This window comes from Pipra filicauda, unplaced genomic scaffold, assembly GCF_003945595.2.
Source record: "Pipra filicauda isolate LSUMZ 115617 unplaced genomic scaffold, ASM394559v2 scaffold70_size2993248_pilon, whole genome shotgun sequence".
Classification (NCBI taxonomy): Eukaryota; Metazoa; Chordata; class Aves; order Passeriformes; family Pipridae; genus Pipra; species Pipra filicauda.
Window position 1 is genome coordinate 1,599,864 of NW_024104876.1, and position 26,518 is coordinate 1,626,381.

General features: G+C 48.2%; 1 protein-coding gene and 1 long non-coding RNA gene across 3 annotated transcripts in view; one reads left to right on the forward strand and one right to left on the reverse strand.

The window, feature by feature from the left end:
• Positions 1-5,240, forward strand: part of IGDCC3 (immunoglobulin superfamily DCC subclass member 3) — a 100,910-nt gene extending 95,670 nt beyond the window's left edge. The window contains exons 12-14 of the mRNA XM_027714795.2: positions 169-307; positions 514-721; positions 809-5,240. Coding sequence (XP_027570596.2) covers positions 169-307; positions 514-721; positions 809-973 — 512 coding nt within the window. The 3' untranslated portion in view covers positions 974-5,240. The remainder of the gene's footprint in view (positions 1-168; positions 308-513; positions 722-808) is intronic.
• Positions 1,069-26,518, reverse strand: part of LOC113984621 — a 31,427-nt gene continuing 5,977 nt past the window's right edge. For both annotated transcript variants that reach the window (XR_005566388.1, XR_005566389.1), the window contains exons 4-5: positions 1,659-2,842; positions 1,069-1,538 (exon numbers count right to left, since the gene is read on the reverse strand). This is a non-coding gene — a long non-coding RNA (uncharacterized LOC113984621). The remainder of the gene's footprint in view (positions 1,539-1,658; positions 2,843-26,518) is intronic.

The following is a 26,518-nucleotide window of genomic DNA, read 5'->3' on the forward strand; positions in this document are numbered from 1 at the left end:
AGGGAAGCTCCTTTAGCAGGCAGTGACCCCCCTGCCAGCTCTGCGTCTTTATCTCCTCTTCTCATACACACAGCCCAGGCTCCAACTTTGGCTCTGGGCTCCCCAAAAGCTGGAGGAACAATAGGAGAGAAGCACCACTGACTCCCCAATCCCCCTTTTTTCTGGCAGTATTGAATCCCCCCTGTGACTGCATGAAGGACGAGCAGAACAATAAAACCTCCACGACCGGCATCATCATCGGGATCCACATCGGCGTCACCTGCATCATATTCTGCATCCTCTTCCTCATGTTCGGGTACCGAGGAAGGTAGGGATGCTCATGTCACTGCTCACAAGGGGTGATGGTCCCTAATGCCGTGTGGGTGTCGCACCCTCAATGCAATGCTGAACTTTATAGGATGGATTGAAGGATGAAGGAACGTAGCATAGGGATAAGGCAGACTCAGGCTTGGGGGAGGGAATGGAGGAGGAACCATCTTTCTCACCCTCAGGCTCCATCTCTTTATTTTTCAGGCTGCTGATGTGCAAAAACGTGCAGGAGCAGCTCTCAACCCCACAGATCCCCAGGAGCCAGCGGAGCGCTGCGAGCCTTGTCCTGAACGGGGCTGCTCGCAGGGACAGGGACGACCGGGACTTGAATGGAAAGCAGCTGGATATGAACGAGCTGGAGAGGTTATTCCCAGCATCCCCATCCCAGGAGCAGCAGGATAAGGGAATGACGGTAAGTCCAGCGGGATGGGAGCTCACCTGGCTGCATGGCTGAGCGCATCAGACGTTGTCACTGCACTGTCCCCTTCTCTCTCCTCAGTCGGCTCACAGCCCGCCGGCCCCCCACGACGACACCCAGATCTCCACACTCCCTCTGGACGAGTTCAGCATCATCGAGGAGCAGCTAGACCCCCTCCCAAAACCCTCCCGTGGCAGCATCCCCTCTGCTCCAGCTCCCGACCACGGTCCCGCCAATGAAGGATAAAACTGCCAAGACTCAAAGCCTCTTGTGGGAGTTACCAGAAACCAAACCCGCGGCTGGTGATGTCTTTACGAGTTGTCAATCTCAGGTCAATTGAAGATTTCTACGGTCTGATTGTTATTTTTTTGTTTTGCTTTATTTTTATATATATATATAAATATATATATATGTATACAGCCTTTTGGAAACTCTGTGAAGTTTTATCTGTCTGACCTCTCCTTCGAGCCTCTCGGTGTGTTTCTTCCGATGGCGGCTTCGCGGAGACTGGTCACGATGAATTTTCCCCTCAGCTGCTAAGTAACAGACTCCTTGGCAGAGTTTGACAAACTCTCCCGTCTCTGACAGACTGGGAATATGGTGGAGCATGTCCTGGCGTCCCAGACTTTTTCCTGATCAGCAGCTTTAGGACTACTTTTTGGATCTATTTTTTATTTCCAGAAGACTGGATTTGGAGAAATCCTTCTAACTTGACTCCAAAAATCGAGGCCCAGGAAGGCTGTCTCTCCGTGGATTTGATGACTTTGTACACTTTTGCTATTTCTCAGGATACTTTTTTTGCTGATTGACTCTAAATAATATGAAAAAAAAAAAAGGCAGAAAAATAAAAAAAAAAGAGTGTGTGTGTCAAAGGATGCCTGAGGGCTACTGAAAGACTTGGACAGACAACCCGAGTGAACTCAGAACCTACCTCAACCGGAATGAATGTCTTCTGGGAAGCAGAAATGCCTGCGTCTTCCTTCGTGTTCAAAAAGCAAGTAGCATAGCACTTGGTCAGTACAAGCATGGTCCTACCTCAGCAGTCACGCTCTGTACCTGCCGCCCCGGCGGCTTCGTCGTCGTCGTTCCCATGTAAAGCACTTCCAAACCTTTGAAAGCAATGTTCTACCTCAAGCATGAGAGAAGCTCGTGTGTGAGTGTGAGAGTGAGTGTGAGAGTGTGAGTGTCTGTGTGTCTGTGTGTGTGTGTCTGTGTGTGTGTGTCCTCTCCTCTCCCCCAGTTCCTGCCTCTCCCACCCTGCCCCTCACGAAGCGCGATGCTTCACTAGTGTTATGAGCTTTACTTTTAGGGGCTCCGGTGTGATTTTGGAGATTCCTGTTGTGGTTTTTTTACTTTAAAGATTGTTGGGGCTGTCACAGACAAGCAGTGTGGTGCTCTCTGGTTTTCCCTGGCACTGCTGCCCTCCCAGGGCTGATTTGGGTGCTGCTGGTGGCTGCCTCAGTCCATCTTGGGTGTACAGAGATGGGGTGCTCAGCTGCCAGCACTGGAGCCAGGGCACCTTCCTGCCCTGTCACTGTGCTGATTCCCAGCAGGATGATTTATGGCACGTGCCAGCATAAGCACCATAACACACCCCTGGGGGGTGGCAACCTGGATGTCAACGTCTAGTTGACAAAGCCCACCCTGCCGTAGGAGCGCCCACGGGCAAACAAACCCTGAGACAGTACTTCCAGAACCCCCTGAGAGGCTACTGAGCTGCTCCCAGCTCTTCCAGCGCATTTCCAGCCACAGGAGAACATCCAAAGGATGAGTGGAGCCAAAAAGGGCTCAGTTCCCTGGGAAGGACAAGGCGAGGAGGATGCTGGGGGCTACCAGCAGCTGCCCCTTCCCGATGCCCAGGGTGGGCAGAGGAGCTCCTGACACCAAAGAGAGGGTTTGTCCCCTCCAGGGATCAACCACCAAACTGCCACTGTGGGGTTTGGGTTGTCCTGGCATGGTGCAGCCTCGTGAGTCGGTGTGTGACCGGCATCATCCGTGGGGTGAGATGGGGGCAGGGATGGTGCCTGTTCCCTGCCACGTGGGTTGGTTCAATCCAGGCGAATGTGAAGGTTTGAACTCTCTGTGTAAGTGGTGGTAAATCAAATGTTGCCGTATCTGCAAGGACAGTGAAAGGAATCAGGAAAGGAAATAAGTTTTAAGTTTAAAAAAAGGTATTAACTGTATTTTTTTAAATGGTACCAGTGGGAGAGTCCCTTGTGTGAGAAACATCCCCATCACTTGCCCAGCTGGCAGTGGGATGCTGCCCATGGCTGTGCAAATAATATCACACACAGGAGGATGAGCAAACGCCTCTTCCCTGTGCTGGGTCAGGTTAGCTGGGAGCAGGACTCTGCCCTTCCACATCATCCACCTTGGCCCTAGCAGATTGAATGGCACCAACCTCGAGAGCAAGGAGCTCTTGAGGCTTGGTGTTCCTAGCCCCCTCCCATTATAATTCCTGTTGACATCAGGCAGAACAAAAAAGATATGAAGGGTTAAACTTTGGCGTTAAGCCCCCAAACAGCCTCTCCCCACCCCACCAAAGAGGCTAGATGGGCCATCAGACCGATCCCTGCTCCCAAGGAGATGGGGGGATGTTCCCTTTTGTGACTGCTGGACCTGGAGACAGCCTGGGAAGGGACTGGGGGGGGGCAGCGCCATGTGAGTCCGACAGCACAGCCCATCGCAGGAGATGGAGGATGGAAAGGGCAGGAGGGAGGAGGAGACACCAAACAGTTAAAGTTATAACCTCATATCAAAGACAACCCGATCCTCTCCTGCCATCCCGCTCCCACCCCAGCCCAGCTTTTCTTGTTATTGTTTCTTTTGGTGTGTGTAACGTCACCGTTCACATTGAATAAGTACCGTTGCCAAAGTGAACACAAAACCTAGAGTAGCGTTCAGCTCAGACTTCCTGAAGCTGTGAACATGCTATTAATTTAATATCATATTATTGTGATATTGTAATAGTAACAAGTATTTGTCACTACTTCCTTTTATTAAAGGGAAATGCTGTGCCATTTGACTAGTTGGAATACGATAGTATGTCAAGAGTAGAGCTTTTTCTTTTGTTTTTTTTTTTTTTAATTATGCAGAAATGTGGTGGCTTAAACCAATGCAGATTCTGTGTTGGTTTGAGACAGTTGAAGATGGATGTAAATCTTTAAAGACTATTTTTTAGAAGTCTAGCTTTTCCTCTTTTTTGGGGTTTCTTTTCCACTCTTTTCAGTACCGTTGGGACGTAATGTAGATGGTTGCGGCAACTCAGCCCACGAAGGGCTGGGGCTGGTCTGGTGATCCATCAGGAGGGCATGGTCTTCCCTGACTTATCCAAGTGCACAAAACTGGGCAAAAAGACCACTCAAAATGCCACGTTCTGGGTTTGTGCCTCTCAGCTGGAGAAGTGACACATAACAGCCCCTCTTGCTGTACATCAGTGCCTGAGCCAGGCTGGACACAAAGCTGTGACAACCAAAAACTTGGGAAAGTGTCACTTAGAGTATGTCTGGCCTTGAATCTGTGAAATGAGAAGGAAAAAAAGAACAAAAAAGAGCTTGTGTTTGGTTTCAGCCTGAGGGACAGCCTGTCCTTGATTCATCCAAACTGCTGCCCAGAGATAAAACCGCTGGGTAATGGGCAAGTGCTGGATCCAGTGCAAACTGCTGGCAACCACCCACCTTTGGGGTAGGAATCTCATCCTTTATTATTTTTCCAAGCGAATAGTTCCACTAATTCAACCCTCTCAGCTGATCCCAAAAACCCTCTTATTTTCTGGCTGTGGTGAGATGAAATTATGGGAAGGAATAAATATCCAAAAGCTGATTTTTTTTATTTTTGGTAACCCATAATGGGCACAACCTATTCTTGGAGCTCTCAAGTTGACCAGAGATGGCTGCTACCTCAGGGACAGTATCCACATTGTCTTTAGTTGAACAGGGAATAGTTTTATGCTGTGACAGGGTATTTTCACACTGTTGGATTCGGGTATTTATTTGTCTACCGTTATCTTTCTTCTTTCTTGTTTTGTAAAGGTGCTGATATATTTAAGTGCTGGTCCAGTTTGGGAGTTTTAAATCTTCCAGCCCAGATTATAACAAGGGACTGTAGATTTTAAGTTGGCAATAAAAGAGGAGAGAAGCTACAAAGCATTGTTGCTTCTGGATGGTGAAGGGAAGCTGAGTGACAGCACTTAAGTCTGAGAAGATCAGTTAAAAAAAAGGAAATTAAAAGCTTATGAAAACAAACGGGGGGGAGCTACTTACTCACTTCATCTGTGCAAACAGTGTGTGGAAATCTATCCCTCCCCGTGCGCGCTGGAGCGGGCAGGTTACAGATCCCATCTAGCAACTTGATGCCGGCTCATTTATTTCCCTCCCCACCAAATTAAAAAAAGGGAAAGAAAAGTTGATGGCCAGTTCCCAGTTGGTGTCCAGTCACTAGCAGTGTCCCCCAGGGATCAGTGTCAGGCCCAGTCCTGTTTAATATCCTTACTGATGATCTGGATGAGGGGATTGAGTCCACCATTAGCAAATTTGCAGATGACACCAAGATGGGGGGGGGGAGTGTCGATCTGCTGGAAGGCAGGAGGGCTCTGCAGAGGGACCTGGACAGGCTGGATCCATGGGCTGATTCCAACGGTGTGAGGTTCAACAAGGCCAAGTGCCGGGTCCTGCCCTTGAGCCACAACCCCTGCAGCTCCAGGCTGGGACAGAGGGGCTGGAGAGCAGCCAGGCAGGAAGGGACCTGGGGGTACTGATTGATGGCAGCTGAACATGAGCCAGCAGTGTGCCCAGGTGGCCAAGAAGGCCAATGGATCCTGGCCTGGATCAGGAACAGTGTGGCAGCAGGACCAGGGAGGTGATTCTGCCCCTGGACTCAGCGCTGGTGAGGCCACTCCTGGAGTGCTGTGTCCAGTTCTGGGCCCCTCAGTTCAGGAAGGACATGGAGGGGCTGGAGCAGGTCCAAAGAAGGGCAACAGAGCTGGTGAAGGGACTGGAGCACAAGTGCTGTGAGGAGCAGCTGAGGGAGCTGGGGCGCCTCAGCCTGGAGAGGAGGAGGCTCAGGGGAGACCTTCTCACTCTACAACTCCCTGACAGGAGGGGGAGCCAGGTGGGGGTTGGTCTCTTCTCCCAGGAACCAGCAATAGGACAAGAGGACACAGCCTTGAGATGTGCCAAGGGAGGTTTAGGTTGGACATTAGGAAGAATTTCTTCACAGAAAGGGTGATCAGCCATTGGAATGGGCTGCCCAGGGAGGCAGTGGAGTCACTGTCCCTGGAGGTGTTTAAGGACAGACTGGATGAGGCATCAGTGCCATGGGCTGGGTGACAAGGTGGTGTTGGGTCAGAGGTTGGACTTGATGATCTCAGAGGTCTTTTCTGACCCAGCTGATTCTGTGATTCTATGAAAGGGAAGGTGCCTGGGCTGGAGATGGGGATGAGGGAAGAACCAGCACCCCCAGCCAAAAGCGCTGCTGGCACAGGGCCATGGCACTGAAGCCCGCTGGGAATCAGGGAAACAGCTCCAGGTTTACTCCACGGGCAGAGCCTGGGCTTTGGCATCATGTGGGAAGAAGGGACAGGGCCAGTGTGAAGCCCAACAAGTCAGGGACAAGCCTAATTTCACGGGGCTTTGGATCAGGGTCTGACTTAAAGTGAAGAGGGATTTGTACTTTGATCGTATTTCCATCATTTAAACTTGCAGTATCTTTACATTTGTAAGAAAGTCATAATAAAACTGATGCTAAACCTTTGTCCCAGTCCTTTTTGGGAACCAACTGTTAGGAGTAATACTAAAAATCCAAATTGCAAAGCACTTTTCTACTGTTTATTTTCTACCTTTCTTACTTTGAACTGTCTTGATATTGAAATCCCACTGATCCCACGATTGTTAGCTCTGTATTAAAAAAAAATAATAAAATAAAACCCAGGTTTTTTGTAGTTTGCTCTGTTTAGATTTTAGCCTGTGGCTACTTGTACAAGGAAAATAAAGCTAGAGTAAATGACTCCGAGTGGGGCTTTTCTTTTCACGTGTGGGGCTGTGGTGTGGGGGTTGTGCAGGGCAACTCGGGGCATCACCACTTTCACGGGGACAGCTGGTGACTTTGTGTCCTCTCAAAGAACAGCTTCCAAAATGCAGCATTTAAGGACTGGGTGGGTTTTATTTTGATGTTTTGCTCATAAAACTCCAGCCAAGCCATCAGCAGAAACCTGCTGGAGAAGGGGGGCTCTTTGGGGGGTGGGTGAGATGAGACCTCCAGGGTCACAGTATGACACCTGTGCTTGGAAATGCAAATCAGATTCCAGTTAATCCTGGCTCCTGCTCAGTTATCCCTGTGTCTGCTTTTCCCGCTGCTTCAGGCACTGGCGGGGCAGCACCTGTGAGGGTGGGGAGGCCCTGGCACAGGTTGCCCAGAGAAGCTGTGGCTGCCCCATCCCTGGAAGTGTCCAAGGCCAGGTTGGATGGGGCTTGGAGCAACCTGGGATAGTGGAAGGTGTCCCTGCCCATGGCAGGGGTTGGAACTGGATGATCATTAAGGTCTCTTCCAACCCAAACCATTCTGGGATTCTAAGGTGTGTCCTTGCCCCAAAACAGGGGCTGTGAACCACGGGCCACCCTCCTGCAACTGTCCCATGTGCTGCAGCACTGCACGGAGGAACAGCCCCATCCCCTCCTCCTGGAGCTGCCCCCAAAGCCAAAGAACAGTCACAGTGAAGGCCACGGGGAATAAATCAGTGAGACTGAGCCCAGCACTTTGTAAAAAGGGTTTCAATAAGCAGGTGAGTGAAAAGTCCCTTCAAACAACTCCCTGAAGCTCTTGGAACTACTAAATTGCAGCATGGATTGTCCAAATATATACTTCATAATAAATACCAGCATATAAACTGATTTTATTTCCCAGTGGCAACGCAAGAGGTGAAAAAAAGATCAGAGTGGGCTCACTCTGGGGATTTCCATGTAAGTTCAGTGGAATCTGGTGCTTCAGATAGCATTGTGGAGTCAAGGTATTGCATAGAGCTTGTGGCTTTCATTAAAAAGGACTTTCCCTGACTTCATGGCAATAAAAGAAAGGTTTGACAATATTAATCTGAAGTCTTAGAAACTAAAGAAATAAAAAAACCCCAAGCGATATGTTTAAATTGCTTTGATTTTTGGCTGTTGGAAATACTAGGAGCCTCAAAAAAACCCTGAGTGCTCAAAACTTATCTTTAGGAGGAGAAATCTCCTTTTGACCGTGTGCATTCAAATAGAAACATCTCAAATCAACTCTTCAGCTCCAGAAATATTATAAAAAAATTGAGTTGGGCATTTTCAGCTCCGAACGCCGCATTCCTGCCTCGGATATTGCTGGAGAAGATGTTACTGCTAATGTCCCAGTTATAACCCTGCCAACACAGGGAGAATTTATAATATCCCATAAAGCCCTAACTATGGAAAGGTCATTTTGGCGTTAATACCACTCGGGCATCACCGCTTCATTTGCTGACACTTTTACAGAGCCACGCTTGATTCCAGCAGGGCAGCTGTAAAACCTTTATAGTGACATCCTCAGCCTCCAAAAATCATCTTAAAAATCAAGAGCTGGAACATCTTCATCAGCAGGTGCAGGTGGCTCCAAAAGGATCCGCTCGCTCTCAGTGTGGGGTCTCCCAAAACCCAGGGTAAGCACCCCAACACACCGCTCTGGGGGGGGATTTTATCCTCAGATCTGGTCTCCAGCCCTGTTATTCCCAGCACCCTCAGAGCCCACCAGCACTAAATTAAAAGTCTCCTAATTTCATACAAAATTATCAACCCCTCGCCTTGCCCAGAAAGCCATTTCCTTAGTGCTAAAATAGCTAAATTAGTCTTGCTCAGCGTCGTAACAGAGCTTGTCTTGTTTATTGAGCGATAAATATAAAGGTACAGTAACTAAATTCATCAGTCCCTAAACGCAGCCGTTGGGAATGGCCATTTCCACCATCCAATCTACGGCTGCATGAATATTTCAGAGTCCTCTTTCCCTTGGGTGCTCGCCTTATCTCTGGAGCCTGGATATTATTTTCTGCTTTTCAGCTTTTTGGATGTATTGGAGGAAATGTCATTATTTGGACCTGGGTGGATTACAGTTGACTTTCCTAAGCCAATTTATATTGGCAAGCTGCTGTTTTTAAAAACCCCTATAAATCACTGCCATGAATTTTAATAATATAACGTGGTTTCAAACATGCTCCCTTAATACATGACACACTATTACAGCCGGCAATCGCTCCCCGGGTCGTGAACTCCGTTGTACCGTCACCTTCGGCGAGCGCCGTGCGGGGACGAGCGATGCCTCGGCCAGAGTCACGGAAACACCCGTTCCTGCCCCAAATATCTCGTCGTTGTGGTGACTGTGGTTTAACAGCGTGACAAGAACGCTCCTGTGCTTACTCTGACCCACGGCACTCGACCTTATCTGACTACCCAAAGCCTAAACGGCAGAATTAAATCTTGAAACACGCATTTAGGGACTTATCCCATGAGCCCCAAACGCTCCTCAAGACAGCCCTCTGGAGGGTTTGGGTACTGGTCATGTCATGGTCGCCACCATCAATGTGTGTTTGAGGCCATTTAATTAATTTCTTTATCTGAACTTTGCTTAAAGATCAGGGGTTCCCTCCCTCCCTGCCAAGACCTATTCCCAAGGCAGAGCTTGGAGTGAGACCTTAAAAGACGCTGGTGTAGAAATCATGGGGATTAGGATTATTTGCTGATACTTCCCTTAATAAAGATATAAGATGCACATCCAGAATGTGACTCCAAGCTGGAGGCCAGCTGGATTCACAGCTCCAACTGGTCCAGAAATTCCCTCATGCCAGGAGACGAGGCCAGACCTCCTTATCCCCTGTTCACTTACTTTGATGAGCTCTATCTTCATCTTGTGCAAATTATATTAATTTTCTTCCCATCCCCATTGCAAGGACCCCACGATGTCTGCCAGCTCTCAAGGGCAGACATGCGGTGGGGAGTGGTCTCCTGGTCAGAAGAGAAAGGGCAAAGAGGGATGGGGAATAAAAGCCAAGGCAGAGAGGAGACTTGGGAGACCTTCTTCAAGGAACCAGGTCATGGAGCGTCTCCTGTGGATCCTGGAGCTGATGATGGGGTTGGTGCTCCAGTGGTGGCACTGGCGATGTCCCCACTGGAGAGTTGGTTGTTGCCCCATTTTAATTGTACAGAACCAAAGGATAAGAATATTCCATCCCTGGAAATGTCCAAGGCCAGGTTGAACGGGGGTTGGAGCAACCTGGGATAGGGGTGGAACTGGATTATCGTTAATGTCCCCTCTCACCCAAACCAGTCTGTGACTCTGTGAATATAATAAGCACATCTGAAGGAAAGAGGGTCGTTAAGGGACAGACTAATTGCAGGCAGGAAAAAAATAATGAGCCAGACTTTGCTCTTTGGCTTCCAAAGGCACCGAGGGCTCCCCAGCGTGGGCAAAGGGGTTGCCAGGACCTCCCCAGACCTTGCCACTGCCTGCTCAGCACCACTGAGCCCTGAAGCAATCACTGGTTTAATGTTCTTGGGTGAAAAAAAAATAAAAATCCCGTTTGTGAAGGGAGCAAAGAGGCTTTTCAAAGGCTTTCGCTGTGATGATTTACCCTGAAATGTTGTCATGTTCATCATTAATCTATTTTTTCCCTTTTCTGTAACTTAACCTGCGACAAGCCGACATTGTAAGTGCTTGATTTTCCAAGAATAAATTACAGTTTCATAAATGGTATTTTGCTTCGCTGCTCAATTTGCAAGTGAAATGATGCCAATTGCTTTGTTCACAGGATTTTATCTAGCACGAACAATACCATCCTCGAGATTTATTTATTTTTTAACCCTCAAGTTATTTTCAGAGCCTATATAACAGGAATACATGGAGAAGTACACGACAGCCCATATGTTTTGGCATTATCGACTAACCATGAGCAGATACAAGGGCCCACGTGCCTATAAAACATCGATCTAGGAATGAGATGTCACACACAGAGTGAGCCACTGCCCAAAAAGAAAATAATCCCTTAGATCAGAAATATTTGCTGTTGCCCCACACTGGGTTAGACAGTGCCCTGAATGACTTTTTAGATATGTGATTTATGATTTGGGGCTGGCAAATCAGCCCCCCCAGAGCTTCTCCCAGGGACGCCCAAGCTGCCCCATGGACCAGCACATCCCCAGTGGAATCTCCAGCACATGGGGTGCCCCAGCCCCACTGAAAATATTGTGGGTTTTACACCAGCTATATTTTTTTTTCCTATCATGATAAAATTATGAGAAAAAGAAAAAAAAAGTAAGCTTGAGCTATATTTACATTTTTGAAATGCAGAGGGGTCCTCCCTGCTGGGGATACCAGGCTCTGTCCAGGGACAGCCAGGGCCACACAGGTTGGGATGTGCCACCATTAAACCTGGTCAATCCTCTTTCATCACAGGAAGGAAAAGAGGGGAAAAGTCCCTAATTTGGTTAATAGACTCTGGCTTCTCCTGAGATTTTTTTAACCTGCACTTTTTGGGGAGACCTTGTAAGAGATGCCTTCTTTGGGGAATGTTTTGGATGTTAATTCACTTTTGGTATAAGACAAAAAGTGAATGGCAATGGTTGTATTTGGAATGGAAACCTGGTGTTTGTGCTCACCAGTACATTAGGATGAGTTTGTGAAGAGCCTGGATCTTCATCTCCACCCTTGAACTGAGCAGCCCCACCAGAGCTGGTTTGTTATTTGGGTTAATAAACCATTCAAGCCAAACCATTGAGTTCTGAATCTGCAGGTGACATGGGCAGTAGAGGCAATACTCACATTTCCAACAGAGAAACTGAGACACAGAGAAAATATTTTCCTCTCCCCCTTCAGATATGAAAATGTATTTGTTCTCATCCTCTCTCTGCTTCTTACCCTGCTTCCCTCACCCCTCTGGAGGAGACCTCAGGAAACGTTTTTGCTTTTCCCTTGCAAGTGGATGTTTCAAGACCTTCATGAACTTTGGATTTGGCACTGAACAAGGGACAAATTTCCAGCAAGAAACCCCATCACAAAACAGAATTGTCACCTTTTGGCCAACCCCAAGAGGCAACGTGGAAACTCCAGCAAAATGAAACATTCACAGACAGACAAAGCATGTCCCGGAGTCCCTGCTGAGGACATCACCAGATTTTTACAATGAGAAAAACCAGATTAAAATGGAATTTAAAAGAAGTGAGGAGCTGCAGGTACCGTGAGGACGGGTCCCTCCATGCACAGAGCTGTGGCCATGAGCTCCAGGCTACAGGGGCTGGGCTGCTAATGGCTTTAAGCGGCGCTAATTGATCCAAGCAGTCACTGCAATTACGGAGCGGGATATGGTGGCAAAACACTGGCAGAGCATTAACTGCTGCGAGAGGAGAAATCCAACTCGCTGGCGAATCGATCCTCGGGCAGCCGGCACTGACAGCCCCGGCCCCAGCGCTGAGGGTTTTCCATTGCGCTGAGGTTTTCTGCAGGAGCGTGCTGATTTCAGGAATATTTGACGGGAGGGAGAGTGGCTGTTAGCTCTTTTAATCCATTTCTTTGCATTTTGCCTTCAAGCCCAGGCTGAGTCACTGCACAGCTCCCTGGCTTTGCCCAAGCCATGGCAGCCCCTGATCCAAAGGTTCCCGAACAAAAGCACTGGATATCTTAGCAATTAATTAGTCTTAATGACAACCTCCAGCAGCATCAGTGCAGGGTGTCATAAGAGCCACCATGAAGAGCTGCGCCGTGCGTGCAACAGGGACCTGCTCTGGTCCTCTTCCTAGTGCAACTCATTAATTATTCTAATTAAAACACATGTTAGTAGGTACTTCTGATGGCAAGGGGCTGTGTGGGGCTGAGGGGGAGTGGAATCAGCCCCCAGCTCCTGCCTGAGGCCATGGGCTCCCAGTAAGAGCCTGAGGATGAAGAAGGGAATGAGTGGGGGAAGGAGAGGGAGTTTGGTCTGGGGACAGCACTGGGAAGTGAAAAGGTGTAGGGAGATGACATTGTTTTGCAATAACCTCCCAACCTTCCTTAATGCTGCTGTCACAGCGCCGATGTGCTGCGTTAATTAAAACGAATGGTACATGACAGAGCAATAATTCCATTATTTCTCCATGCTTGCACCTCCCTGTGCTTCATCCTCGAAGAGCGGGGCAGGGGACCGGGGTGTCAGGACTGGGGGTCCCTGAGCAGCCAAAGGTCCCTGACCTGCTGCCTCCTGTCAGGGACATGGTGCCACAGCAACAAAGGCACTCGGGGCTCTGCGGCTCCTGATCCCCTGCACACCCCGCGCCACTGCTGCAGCAAATCCCTGCCTCCCCAGCCGTGAGGGTCCACATGCCACATCCACACAGGGCACACTGAGGGCAAGGAGGCCCCTGGAGCCATGGAGAGCATCCAGTAAAGAGATGAACCCTTCTCTCCCACAATTAACAGCTGCAAGCAACAGACAGGGATGGATTGGTGGTGAATCAAGGGTTTTGCTAAAATGCCTCCTCTGCAGAGGCTGTTCTCCCCCCCTCCCACACCTCTCCCTGCCTCTGTCCAACAGCATTCCCAAAAGACTAAACACCTTTGGTTTCCATGGCAGCCTGATTTTCAATGAGCATCCTTCAAGTCCTAACTGGAAAGAAAGTGTTTCATTAATGCATACAGGACACACTGGCATCTCCCCGGGGCGACAGTATCCTTCCCCCAAAACTAGAATCTTCTGCCCATGGCTTTTTTATTTCAGTGGATTGATGGATTGACAGAGCCAAGGGAAAGGGCTGGTCAGGCTCTGCCACTGACTCCTGAAGCTTGCTTAGAGAGGAAATTGGGCTGCTTTTTCTTGGAGGAGATTAAATAAGTAAAGTGATGTTGAGCATCGGGAGGTGGCACATGGAGCTTCCCTCTGGAGCAACTTCCTCTCCTCCAGCCCATGGGGGAGGGGACAGTGACGCCTCCTGAGATGTCCCAGATACCAATCTCCTGGTTTAAATTTGCCCATTTCCATCAGGCTCTGCTTCTCTCTCCTGTTTAACACAAGCTGAGCAGTTTGCACACTCACAATTTGCCATTTCTTTTGAATTTAACCCCATTTAATGGCTCTGCCAGGCAGAAAGTGCCCAGAGCTGGGGAATGGGCAACTAATGAACTAAAGATTTGAAGCACAGCACTTCAGTCCTGCTGGATTTCATCAGAAAGTGCCCAGAAATCCTGCAGGATCATAAAGAGTCCAAGGACATTCCCCCACAGCCCAGGGGTGCCAGGGCAAAGCGGGGTGTGTTTGCTACGCCACGTCCAAATAAAGAAACCATTAAGCAGAACGAGTGAAATTTTTTAGCAGAGGATGCCCGGGGGAGGATGCAGAGCAACCCAACCTTCGCTAGCCTGGGACCCTTCAAAGGTTTTTTAAGAGACCCCAGGTCACGGCCCAGCCTCGGCCCTGGCTTTTCCCAGCCCGGAGGATAATTGCCGTCCAGCCGTGACGTACCCTTTCGCTGACCCCGCCGGGGTCCCAGCCACCCTCCAGGATTTGGCAAGGACAGATATACGGCTGGACCTCGGAGGGCTCCTAAAAGCAGGTCACGCCGAAACAATAAAGCTTTGTCGGAGGCAAAGAGGGAGCGAAGCCGCGGTCAGCCCCGACTGCTGCCGCGGGATTTACTGCCCGCAGATGGGGTGGGGGCTGTGGATGATGCGCCGAGCACCGCGCCGGGTCAGCCAGGGAATGGGGAGCTGGGAGAGTGTCCCCACACTCGGTGTGGTGTTTGGTTTGCATGTGCAGCAGCATCTTTAGCTGCAGTAGAGGCTGCTCTCCAGAGACCAGGATTTGGGAGGTCTCGGGTAGGGAAGAGAGAGGTCCAATTCTTTTGGATGCCTCCCTCTTCCTGGTGGGATGACTAAATCTGGATCTCGCTGAGCTGAGTCCCAGAGCAGGGTTTGCCCCCAGGGAGGTTTGCTCTGCTTTACACATCACCTGACCTTGTGATGAGCCTGGCCGTGTGGATCCAAGCATTTCAGAGGGATCTGAACCTCAGTACTCCAACCCTGAAAGGAAAGCAGGATGGAAAGCCACACATTTATCCATCGTATTTATCCAGGAGGTTAGGAGGGAGCTATAGGGACATGATAAACAGCCTGTCCATGCACAGAAGGGTGGTCAAAGACCATCAAATGTAAATGCAGATAAAGAGGCTGCATAGGACACCAAGGTTGAGATAAAAGGTATTAGTTTTTAGGCGATTACCTAACAAAGTTAATTTTAGCATATAATGACCATCCACCTTAGTGCCTCCTTCTCCACTTTCTTTGAGAGGACACACAGTTCTCCATTAAGACTCAAAAGCTTCATGCACCAAAAAAAAGCCAAACACATGTTCACTTGTCCAATAATGCTGCCTGCACTGCATGGGGCTTTTTAACAGAGAAAAGCATCTTTTCCTTAATCCTTCTACAAAAACAGGGCAGTTATCACAGCCAAATTTCAGACCAGCCTTGTAGTTTTCTGACCATCCTTGTCCCACAAGCCCTGATGCATTTCCATGGCACAGAGCAGCCCATGAGCCCTCACAGCAAAGCCTGTGGTGCTTCCACGAGGCAGCTCTCCGCCAGGAGAGAAAAACCATTAGAGCTCCCAAGAGCAGAAACAGGTTGGAAGCCGCCAATGCCATTAAATGAATATTCATAAATTAGTTTGCTACATAAACAATATTAATATCACACCTTCCACCTTCAAAAGCCCGTCGCAGGCAGGGACTCATTAAGACCCCAGACTCCCAGCAAAGGCCACTTGCAGACTTTTGGTTACATGGAAACTCAGAGACTTTATTAAACACGAGCAATATATTTATTTTAATAGAGTACAAAGCCTGGATTTGGCCACCCTAAAACACCACTCAGAGCTCCGATTCTTCGAACAACCCGATCAAACAAGGCTAATGTGTGCAATATATCTTGGGTGAGTAATATACAGCCACATTTCCTGCTCCATTTACCCAGTTTTAACTACACCTGACCTACTCTTATCCTAATAGAAAACGGCTGCTCTTCTCATTGCCTGTCCTCCGCACATGTTTTTCTGATAATGACCAAACCTAAATCACTTCCCTTTCTCCTAAGTGCTGGGCACCAGCTGTCTTGTGACATTTAACTACAACAAGTCCTTTTGCAGGACCTCCAGGTTAGTTCCTGGGGCCCTGGCCCTCCGTCCCTGTGTCCTGTCTCCATCCTGCATCCGGGCATCGGAACTAAGGCATTAAGTGAAGTGGCGGGTCCTGACTTCAGTCACAACAACCCCATGTGGGGGAAGAGTGGCTGGAAAGCTGCCCAGTGGAAAAGGACCTGGAGGTGCTGGTTGACAGTGGCAGAACATGAGATGCAGTGTGCCCAGGTGGCCAAGAAGGCCAGTGCCACCTGGCTTGTGTCAGCAATAATGTGGCCAGCAGGACCAGGGCAGTGCCCGTCCCCCTGTACTGGGCACTGGTGAGGCATCTCAGATCCTGGGGTCAGTTTTGGGCCCCTCATTGCAAGAAAGACATTGAGGTGCTGGAGTCTGTCCAGAGAAGGGAATAGAGCCGGGAAAGGGTCTTTGAGCACCAGGAGCAGCTGAGAGAGCTGGAGGAGCTCAGCCTGGAGAAAAGGAGGCTCAAGGGGGATCTTATCGCTCTCTACAACTCCCTGACAGGAGGTTGTAGCAAGGTGGGGGTTGGTCTCTTCTCTCAAGTAACAAGCAACAGGACCAGAGGAAACAGCCTCAAGTTGCACCAGGGGAGGTTTAGATTGCATATTGGGAACAACTTATTCACCAAAAGGGTTGTCCAGCCCTGGCACAGCTGCCCAGGGCAGTGGTGGAGTCATCACCCTTGGAGAGATTTAAAAGACACTTAGATGTGTCACTTAAGGACATGATTTAGTGATGGTGCTTGGCAGAGCTGGGTTAACAGTTGGACTCAATGATCTTAAAGGTCTTTTCCAACCTAAATGATTCCATGATTCTATAATCCCAGCCCCATGGGATTTCCCGGTTCAACCTCACCCAGGAGGCACGTGGAGGAAAACCTGGGAGCTGCCTCAGCTCTTGCTGCCACTTGCTTTGCAAGCCAAGGTCTTCCTGCATCAGTGAGGATGCTCTTGTGAGCAAGCATCACACATCACTTCATGCCAGGGTGAGAGGTTCCCCCAGACCCACAGGCATTGCCTCACAGAGCAGGTTCAGCTTTGTCAGGGAAAAAAAAATCTGCTTCCAACGGTGCTTCCCCCCCCGTGGAGCTTAGCTCGGAGTGTTCCATCGAGGTGGATTTAAAGCTTCCTGAGCAGCGTGTTTAAATGGCCAATTTGACCAGAAAATGTGCTTGATTCACAAGCGCTGGCTGCGTTTTCTCCGGCGCTGAGAAATCACAGCTATATTTCATTATTGTTACTAATTGCTATAAAGTATTATGGGGAGGCAATGGCACAGGCAGAAAGAAATATAAACCATTTGCAGTCTATTGACCCCAGAGAACATTTCCCAAGCTTGCTTAGGGGTGCAGAAATCGGTGCTCGGTGCAAATAAATGAGCAAAAACCATTTTCTGAAGGAATTAGCACAAGGCACAAGCAAATTGCAGCAATTGTCTCTCTTCTTTCTAAGTGCTGAATTGCCTCTATAATTCCCCATCATTTAGTTGCATAAATCTTGCACAAATAAACCGGCAATTTGCATATGCACAGAAAAGAAATTATAGAAACACGAGGAAAGAAGTTATATTTTTCCTTCATGAGCTGGAAATAAATATGCATTGCTTACTGCCTAAGCTGTGTTTGGCCCAGCTCAGAAATAAAAATTTAGGAAACCCTTTAATTTTCAATAATAAATACATATCAGAGGATGAAAAAAAAATAATGTGCGGCATGTGGAAGCCAATAGTTTCTGGGTTGTTGCATCATGAAGTGAGATGGCTGCAGCAGCAGAGTTGTGCATGTTCAGGCAGAGGATGAAACGTGATCACAGAATCATAAAAGCCGAGAATGGTTTGGGTTGGAAGGGACCGAAAGTATCACCTGATTCCAACTCCCTGCCACGGGCAGGGACACCTTCCACTAGGCCAGGTTGCTCTAGACAATCCATGGATGATGCTGATGCCTTCACAACCACGGCCAAGGGATGCAGCTTGCCACGGCTGCTGGGAAAAGCGATGCTGAGGGGTCAACGCAGCTGCCTCTGGTGTGGTTCCATCCAGCCCTTACTGAAATTAATGCAGAGGCTTTTGGGGAAGCAAATGTCTCTTGAAGGTAACACCTCTTTACGAATCGTGTCCACCTTCGGCCATGAAATGCCTGTTTGTTTGTTGTGATTTCTACGCAGTGCTCTGAGGTTTCACTACTGCAGAAAACCCAGGGTCAAGCCCAGAAGCAATTAAATTATCTCTCTAAATTACTGAGCCATAACGCACCGTCTGGCCACAGACCCCACGGGTGGACGGAGGCACCAGTGGGCAGCAGGCGGTGGGAGCGACTCCGGCTGCTCGTCATGCTGGTGGAGGCTTCCCAGAGGAGCAGAATAGCTGTTTCCGATTAACTCCCCGTGTGACTGATCTCATTCTGGAATAAGAGGGTGTTATTCCAAAACACCATAATCCTCTTCCAAATGACTTAATCGCATTTGGAATAACGTGCTTTTCTTCCAAAACATTCATATAGGAAAAAAAATCGGCGGTGAAAAGAATCAATCAGAAACAGCCCTTTGGAATAACACCTCATGCAGAAGAGCTCTCAGAGGGGATGTGCAATACTGCACTGGTTTACAAAGATTTAATACATCGCTGTTTGCAGTAATTCCTGAAGGCTGAGAAAGCAGCACGACTGAGGGCTGTGGCATCTCCTCCTTCCTCATTTTGTCTTCAAAGATGTGGAGCTCCACAATGATCCCACTATGTGCTGGTGCTTCAAGCACCCACGCTGTCCCTTGTGGTCCCTATGGACCATATGTGGCACCTCTCCATGTCACATGGCTGGAGTGTTGCTGCAAAACCACTGCTCAGGGATTTGTCAGTCAGGCCAAGTTGGAAAGCTAAAAGAACGTAGGAAGACCCAGGCTGTGTCCCCAGGAGAAGGTGCCACCAACATCCACCGGCTCCCATCCCACAACCCTTCTCTTTCTCTCCTCTGCATCCTCCACACCACCGGGGCAGGAAGACCCTCGTGTCAAGGAGGAAGCAGCAGCAGCAACCTGGGATGAAAGCAAGAGCTCTCACATCTTTCATCCATTAACTAGTCATTCCTCCTGCACAACACATGTGTCGATTCATCATAGGTGATCAATACCTTCCTTGAGGCCCCAGGATGATGAACGTCTCTGCTGATATTCAAATGACCTTGAGAGAACAGGGGCAGCTCCCTCGGGCACAGGTCAAAGAGCCAGGACAGAAGCGCTCTGTAAAATGATACGTGGTCCCAAGACGTCTCTGTAAGGCACAGAGAAATGTTTTTTTGCTAGAAAGCTTCTCCAACAAGGGAAGATTTTAAATCATGCAGAAGCTGGAAGATGATGCTGGATCAAGAGGATGTGGATTTTGTGTGCAAGGCTGGAGCAGAAGGATGTGACACCTGCCTGCAAAAGGGCAACGTGATTCCCCATCCATGCTCTTGCTCTGGGATTAGGGTCCTCATGGCATCTCTGTGTGCAGTCAGAGATGGATCAGAGACTGTGATCTCTATTCTTGATGGAGACCATGAGTCCCATGTGCTCCTGCGTGGCTCCTCTCTCAGGTGCAGTCCTTCGCTCCATCCTTAAGATCTGTGGCAGGGTAAGGACCAACATTCACCCTCTCCAAACCACCGTTCATCTCACCAACCCAGCAGGACCCAGAAGCTGCTGTTCTTCTGTGTGAGGAATTTCTGTCTTCAGCCACAGGTCTTCCCTTTCTCCACTTCCAGAAATGCCAGTGGGAAAATAAACCCCAGTCCTCCTCCACGTGCAATGCAAACCAGGCTCAGCCCTGTGGGCTGCCCATGGACTACAATGTGTGTGGTTTCCCTTTCTCAGAAGAGTAAAAGAGAAAAATAACTAAAGATAACTAAAGTAGTTCCCCACCTTCAGAGAAAGTGAAAAACAATCCTTTAAGACAGCTGTTTGTCCTGCAAAGCTCCACATTTTGCCCCAAAAACTAGAACTGAAAGAAATTCTGAGAACTGGCAAAGCTCCTACAGAAGTTGTTTGCGTGATTTAGGTTAAAAATAATTGCTGTCCAGGCTTATCTGCCTGACATAAGTAATTAGATCACAGAGTACTTATAAGCTGCCATTTCCTATGAGCATATTTTAACATGGCCTTTATCATTTGACCTTTATATGTGCAGTGGCTCCATCCGCTCCCTGCTCCTGTGATGGATTTATTTTTGAAGATTGGGCTCAGGCTTGCCCGTCCTCGGGCAAGGATGTAGCACAGGAGACATATTACAGCCCCAGCAGCTTCTGCAGTGAGGAGAGATCCTCTCTTCACAAGGAGGAAATGAGCCAGACCCAGACCCTGCTGCAGCTCCATCAGAATTAATCTGCAGGGTTAAATTTATGGGTTGCACCAAGGGAAGTTACTGATGGGCTCTAGAAAGGGTTGGCACTGTAGAACTAGTGGGACATGGCAACACACCACTGGAAGAGAATGGTCCTTATTATATGAGATATATTCATATATGTCACAGGTTCATACTTTCCCCAAAAATATTCACACTTTTCTCCCCAAAAATGGAGAAGCCTGAAGATTCTTTCTTGTATGTCTGAAAAGCAGAAGATGTGCTTCTCAGCTCATGGAGGAAGCAACTCCCTGACTCCCAAAGCCCAGAGGAGGCCAAAAGCAAAATGCCAAGAAGGAAAAGGACTCAAGAGATTCAGTTCACTGTCAGTATTTTCAGACACAAAAACAGCCATAGGGAGACTGATCCCATGCACAACAAACCCTACAGATGCACAGCAGGTACTGGAATCCTTCACAGCTGAACAGCTCTGAGTAAATTAAAAAAACAAACAAACAAACAACAAAATCTAAGACAACATCAACTATTTCTTTCTGTTTTTATGAATCTCAGACTTGAGTAGGCTCCCTCTTCCCAATGATATCCCTTGAGAAGCAATTTGACTTTGCTGGAGCTGTCAGATTTGCAAAATAAGAGATTTCCTTTTTTACACCTCACTCAACTTTTTTATGAAATCTTCTTTCCTTCTAAAAAACATTTTCAAACTCCCCTCACTACTGATGGATTTGTTTTTCTTTTATTGTCAGAACCTTCTTAGCAACGTAGAGACCCTAAATTTGAAGAGTAAGCAGGGACTGCTAAGAAGTTGGAGTGTGTATTTACTGCAGTGACATCTGAGAGACTGCTTCTAAGACAATATTTCAGAGCACCAGCTCAACTCCCATCCAGCACTCCACACCTTTGGAGTATGTGGAAAAGCCAATGGGGCAATTCATCTCTTGCCACAGATAGGACATGACACGGACTGAAAAGATGCTGTATCACCCACACAAGCAGGCTTTCCACCAAGGGCTGCCTTCCCACCACATCTTGAGCAAGCCCCCAGTCCATTTGCCCTGGTTTCCTGCTGGTAGCTCATGGTGGATTTGATGAGCTGAGAAGGACTATCAGTCCTATATAAAAGCCAAGGCTGTGTTAGAACAATTGCTTTCAGAAGTCGTGCAGATGGGAATAGCTGCTGCAAACCAGAGCTGTTTCCCATCAGGTAGGCAAAGCCAAGGGTCTCTTCTGAGTCCCACAGAAGTTTGTTTCATCGGTAAGTTTGTCTCCTTTAAGGGGAGGTAGAATAGCTCCTAATAGGATTTCAGGACTGATTTATCTATCAAGGACAAAACCCCACAATGAGACAACATCATGGGGAGATTATCCTGTGTTCTCTGAAGGAGAGAGCACAAGATTATCCCAAAACAAGGCTTGTTTCGGGATAATGACAGATAATTGGTAACCCCCTTTGCATAGCTGGGTGATCCAGCGAGTACTCCCAAAGTAGAAAAGCAGCAGCATTTCTAAAGGGAAGGAATCCAAGGTCTGATGTGGACTCAGTCTGAAAGAAAAACTTCTGGAAAGGATCAGGGCAAGGCCATGAATTTATGAAGTAGTTGTTCGGCTGACTCTAATTTTTAAAGCATTATTATCCTTTTAGCAGGGCTGTCGGGTAGATGGAAGCCAGAGCCAGTGTGATGAAGAGCAGCTGAATAGCAATTTGCAGCAGTTCCTCCTGCCTTCCACACTTTTTTTCTGCAGAGCAGCAAGCCAAATTGCTTGTAACCAGCTTACTGCAGCCCGAAATGCTGCAAAAAGGGAAATTTCTGGGCCGGTGGTGTGAGGAATGAAGAGGGAGAATGAAAATGGAAGAGAAACACTAATGGCAAGTCTGGAGACCCACCGACATTCCAAAGCCCAAAGCCAGGCAGGTGATGGGAACATTTGCTTCAAATCCTTGGAGATTCTTTCTAGACTGACCCAAAGGGAGCAAACCAAAGAGGCATTTCTGCAGATTTAAGTGCATTTTGTTTGCCATTGCAGCAAATCCTCACCTTGCTCACAGTCGCATTCTCTGCATTTCTCCAGCAAAAGCAGCTCAGTCGGATGCAGCACCTCTCTAACCTTCCAGGTGCTCACATGCCACCTCCCAAGTAATGCAATCAAAACAATCCAGCTAAAAGCATTTCATCTGGCCTAGGCTGAAATGAATTGTTTCTAATAAAACTAATGCTCTTTGGGACAACTAATGGGTGCTTATTAGTACAGGCAATGGACTATTCAATCAACCATACAGGGAAACTAATGGGGATTGATGGCCAAAATACAAGATGAGGGCTTACCTCTTTAAATAAACAGCTGATGGGCTGGTGATCAGACTAATCTTAGGTATTTGTGGGGAAAGTTCATACCTAACCAATAAAGAGACAAACAAAATATGTGGAAAATAGCCTCACTGGGTCCCTGGGGGTTTTAATGTTATTGCCATGGCAGCAGGTGGGTTTCCCAGAGATGCTTGTCTTTCCAAACAGGACAGGTTTGGGGAAGAGTTAGAAAGCAGGTAGAAAACCTCTGGATGAACCTTTGCACTCAATGTGGCCCTTTTTTTAAACCACCTGTCAGACAATCCCAGCTTCCCTGCTTCATCTCCTCCCTCCAGCAAAGGCTTCCCAAGATTTTTCCAAAACCCAACATACTTATACCTTTTTCCTTTAGCAGACAGAGGAATGGAGTGATTTTCAGAGCCGAAAGAAGGGCACATGCACCTCTGGGGCTTCCAAGTCACTCTTCCCTGCAGCAAACCATTCCTTGATCTCCACCCTCCCATTCCTTCCCTTTGAAAGGCCTCTGACCGGATCACAGATGGCAATTCCTATGTGACAGATCCTAATGTCATTATTGACGACAGACCAGATGTCCAGGGAGGCATATTGCTCCTTTTAATCCAAAATTCATCAAGAGCCTCACCTTTGTAGTTTAGGGTGAGTGTAAAGGTATCTTCATGGGAAAGGGTTGGGGCCACACATTTTTTTCCCTCTTGCTTCATTTTCCCTTGGAGGAGGGGAGAGCTTTCCACAGCATGGCTGGGAGTGACTAAAGCAGACACCAAAGGGGTCCTGTTCTCAATAGCAGCAACATTAAAATGTTAAAAAAATCTCTCTCGAACTTTAAAAGGTTCTGGGAAGGGACATGCTTCATGTGACAGCGTGTGGATGAGCCTCAAGCCGTTACAAAGTGCTGCTCCTGGTCCTTGCTGCATTTTAGGTGCATAATTCTTAGTCGAGAGAAAGAAATAATTCCTATTTTGGGTTATGGAGCAATCCTGACTCCTAATGTATCAGTTTGTCTCCTGCCTGTCAGCTTAATATGACATATTTTTCCATAGATTAAGTGCTGTATAGCTCTCCTGCCATAAGGCACAGCAGCTGGATAAAAAGGGAATGACACGGGATCAGCGTACGCGGGAGATGCGGTGTGGACCACAGCTAGTTAGCACCAGGTAAAAATCCACAGGTGACTTGTTCCCACGAATATTTTAAAGCAAGAGCTCTCATGCTCATTATCTCTCTTGGAGACAGGGAAAAAATCCCAACAGCCTTTGTGGCTGGGAAGACAAAGCTTTGCTCGGTGGGAGATGTTCTATACGGCATAATGTATGCCGGGAGCAATCCCGGTGTTTTATGGGCCCGGTTAGTGTGAAGTGCAAAACAGGCTTGGGGCTGAGGCTGCATTATTCATGGGGGACCTTAAATATTTCAGTGCGAGACTGAGGTAGGGAACAACATAACAATGGTGTACTGTCCTTTTTCTTCCCCTAAAACCACAGTTTGTGTTTAAGAAGGCAAGCGGGTAATCTTTTCCTTTCAGTGTAATGCCATGCACTGACACATCCCAGGGAAAAGCAGGATAACCAGCCAGGCAAACCCCACAGTCCCTCCAAGGGAGGGGGAATTGTCCCGTCCAAAAGATCAGTCCTGTCTTCGGAAGAGGAACAACTCAGTGCCTGACATTTATATTTGGAGATGATTCACCAGTTCTGCTGTGCGTGAAGGGACACATCAGCAGGTGGGTGTGCAGCCAAGGAAAGTTTCTGGCAGTTTTTCCCCTCCGAAGCAGCGGGATTATTTCCACACCACTCTCCAATCCCTCTCCCGTGTATGACTTACTTATCAGAGGCAGTGGCTGGGTCACAGCAGGGCAGTGGGAAGCTGCATTCTAACCTGAAATTGCAATATTTGGGCTAATGTGGTCAGAGCAGTGAAGGGCAGAGGCAGGTGAAGAGGCAGAGCTGCCTCTGTGCAGATCCGCTGCTGCCATCAGCTGGCAACTGGAAACCAGCGCAGGGCACATCCTCTCCCTGGGACAAGAGCTAAACCAGGCACAACACACATCACTTATGCCAAACACTCCACTGGCTGTTTCCACTCCAAAGAGGCATTTTGGGGCACAAAAAAGAGCAATGCAGCAGATGGGATGCTCAGACACGGGGGAAGGCTGGACCTCTCCAGGCAAAACTTGCCTTTAAGTGCTGCTTTATCCTCTCCAGTGCCATGGAGCTGAGAATCACTGAAGCTTAGGGGCGGAGTGAGGGTGTGGACAGGGTTGGGTATTTTGGAGCTCAGCAGCAGTGGGATCGCTCAGGCAGCTTCCTACACACTGTTCACACAGTGCTGAAGTTGGACCAGAGCTCTGGTGAGCAGTTCCCCTGCAGACAGCCTGGGTCTTGCTCTTTATTCCTACAGCTCTAGTGTGGTGTTGAGACTTGTGCAAAGTGAGGTTTGGCCGAGCTTCAGATAACCTGTTATTTAAGATAACATGATTCTGGCCGGACCTACATGAGATTCCAGACCTTTCTCACTTCTGTTTCCTTTCCTGCAAAACACCCTGCAAAGATAAATCTTGGCAGCTGTCTTTTGCACGAGATAAAACAGAACCAGCTCTCCAGATCTGACACAGCTGAAGTGCACCAAAATCCATTTCTGCTCTTTCTAGAACCATCAGAAAGAAACTTAAGTGGCTTCTCCAACAGTAAGAAACCCTGAGATTTGAGTTCTGATGATTAATTTCTCTCTCATGTTCCTTCTCAGCTTAGATCACAGTTCATAGAGAGAAATTCAGATTTCATAGCCAGAAAACCTTATACTAGTCTATTGTATCAGTTTATTTCTGACCTGTTACATGTTCTGTGTTTCCTACATGGAGTCATTTGCATCCAGCCCCTTTCAAAACAAAGCTGCACAACTTTTCTTTTGAAATCAGCCCTCCAAAGGTGAGGAGACACAGGGCTCAAATATTTCTGAGATAACAGCCCTTTATTTGCCAGGAGATGTTGCTGCCCCTGGGACAACTGGTGTACATCCACAGGTCTCTTCCTACAGGACTGACAGGACCACTTTAAACACTGTTCTCTTTTTTTAGATTAACTGATAATTAACAGGCACAGATGCTGCATCTTTGAGAAGATGGAGAACACAGAGACTGCAGTGAAGGGGTGGGCACGACCTGCACATGTCCCATGCCAGAACACTTGGCTTCCTCCAGCAAGAGCATTCCCGAGAGCCAAATCCTGATGCAGCCCCTGCACTGCCCTGGGTATCCCCACATAATTTATCTCCTTGGAAAAGCTGCAAAGCTCTCATTTGGGAGGTGGGGAAGCAGCAATAGGTCCCCCCTTGCTGCAGGGGTGTCCCTGCAGACTCTCCCTGTGCCACCAGGCAGGTGCAGCGCAGACATTCGGGTGCTGCCATTCCCAGCTCCTGCCAAAGCTGACCCAGAGGATCACTCCTGACCCAGCTTGCATTGGAGCCCGTGACCTAGAGGTGAACTGCTCTATATCCCATATCCAGTCTCCCACTGAGTTTATTTTCTGGTGTGGCAGATCAAAGACCGCTGTAAGGAGAAAATCTATCAAAGGCTCAGCACCCTAAGATAGATCCAGCTCGCTTTTATGTTTACTTTTAACAAGCATGCTCCTTCCTATTGTTCAGCAATCGCTTTAAAATGGATAATTATCAGATTTCCCTATTAATGGGAAAAATCAGGCAGCCATAAATCTTAAAACGTGCTACTATCTGCACATTGCATGTATCACATTAGGGAAAAAACAATCTGTGGAGAAAAGCTATTACAGAGTGACCATGGCTCGGCTCAGCAGCTGGTTTTAATTTCAGCAGAGGATCCCCTCTGCTTCCCAGCATCCACCAGCCCTGCTCTTCCCACTGCTTCCCTGTAAGCACTGCAAAATTCCAGTGTCAGCCTTGCACATCATACACCACAGCAACTCTCTGCATCTGAGACAAAGACTGCCAGCT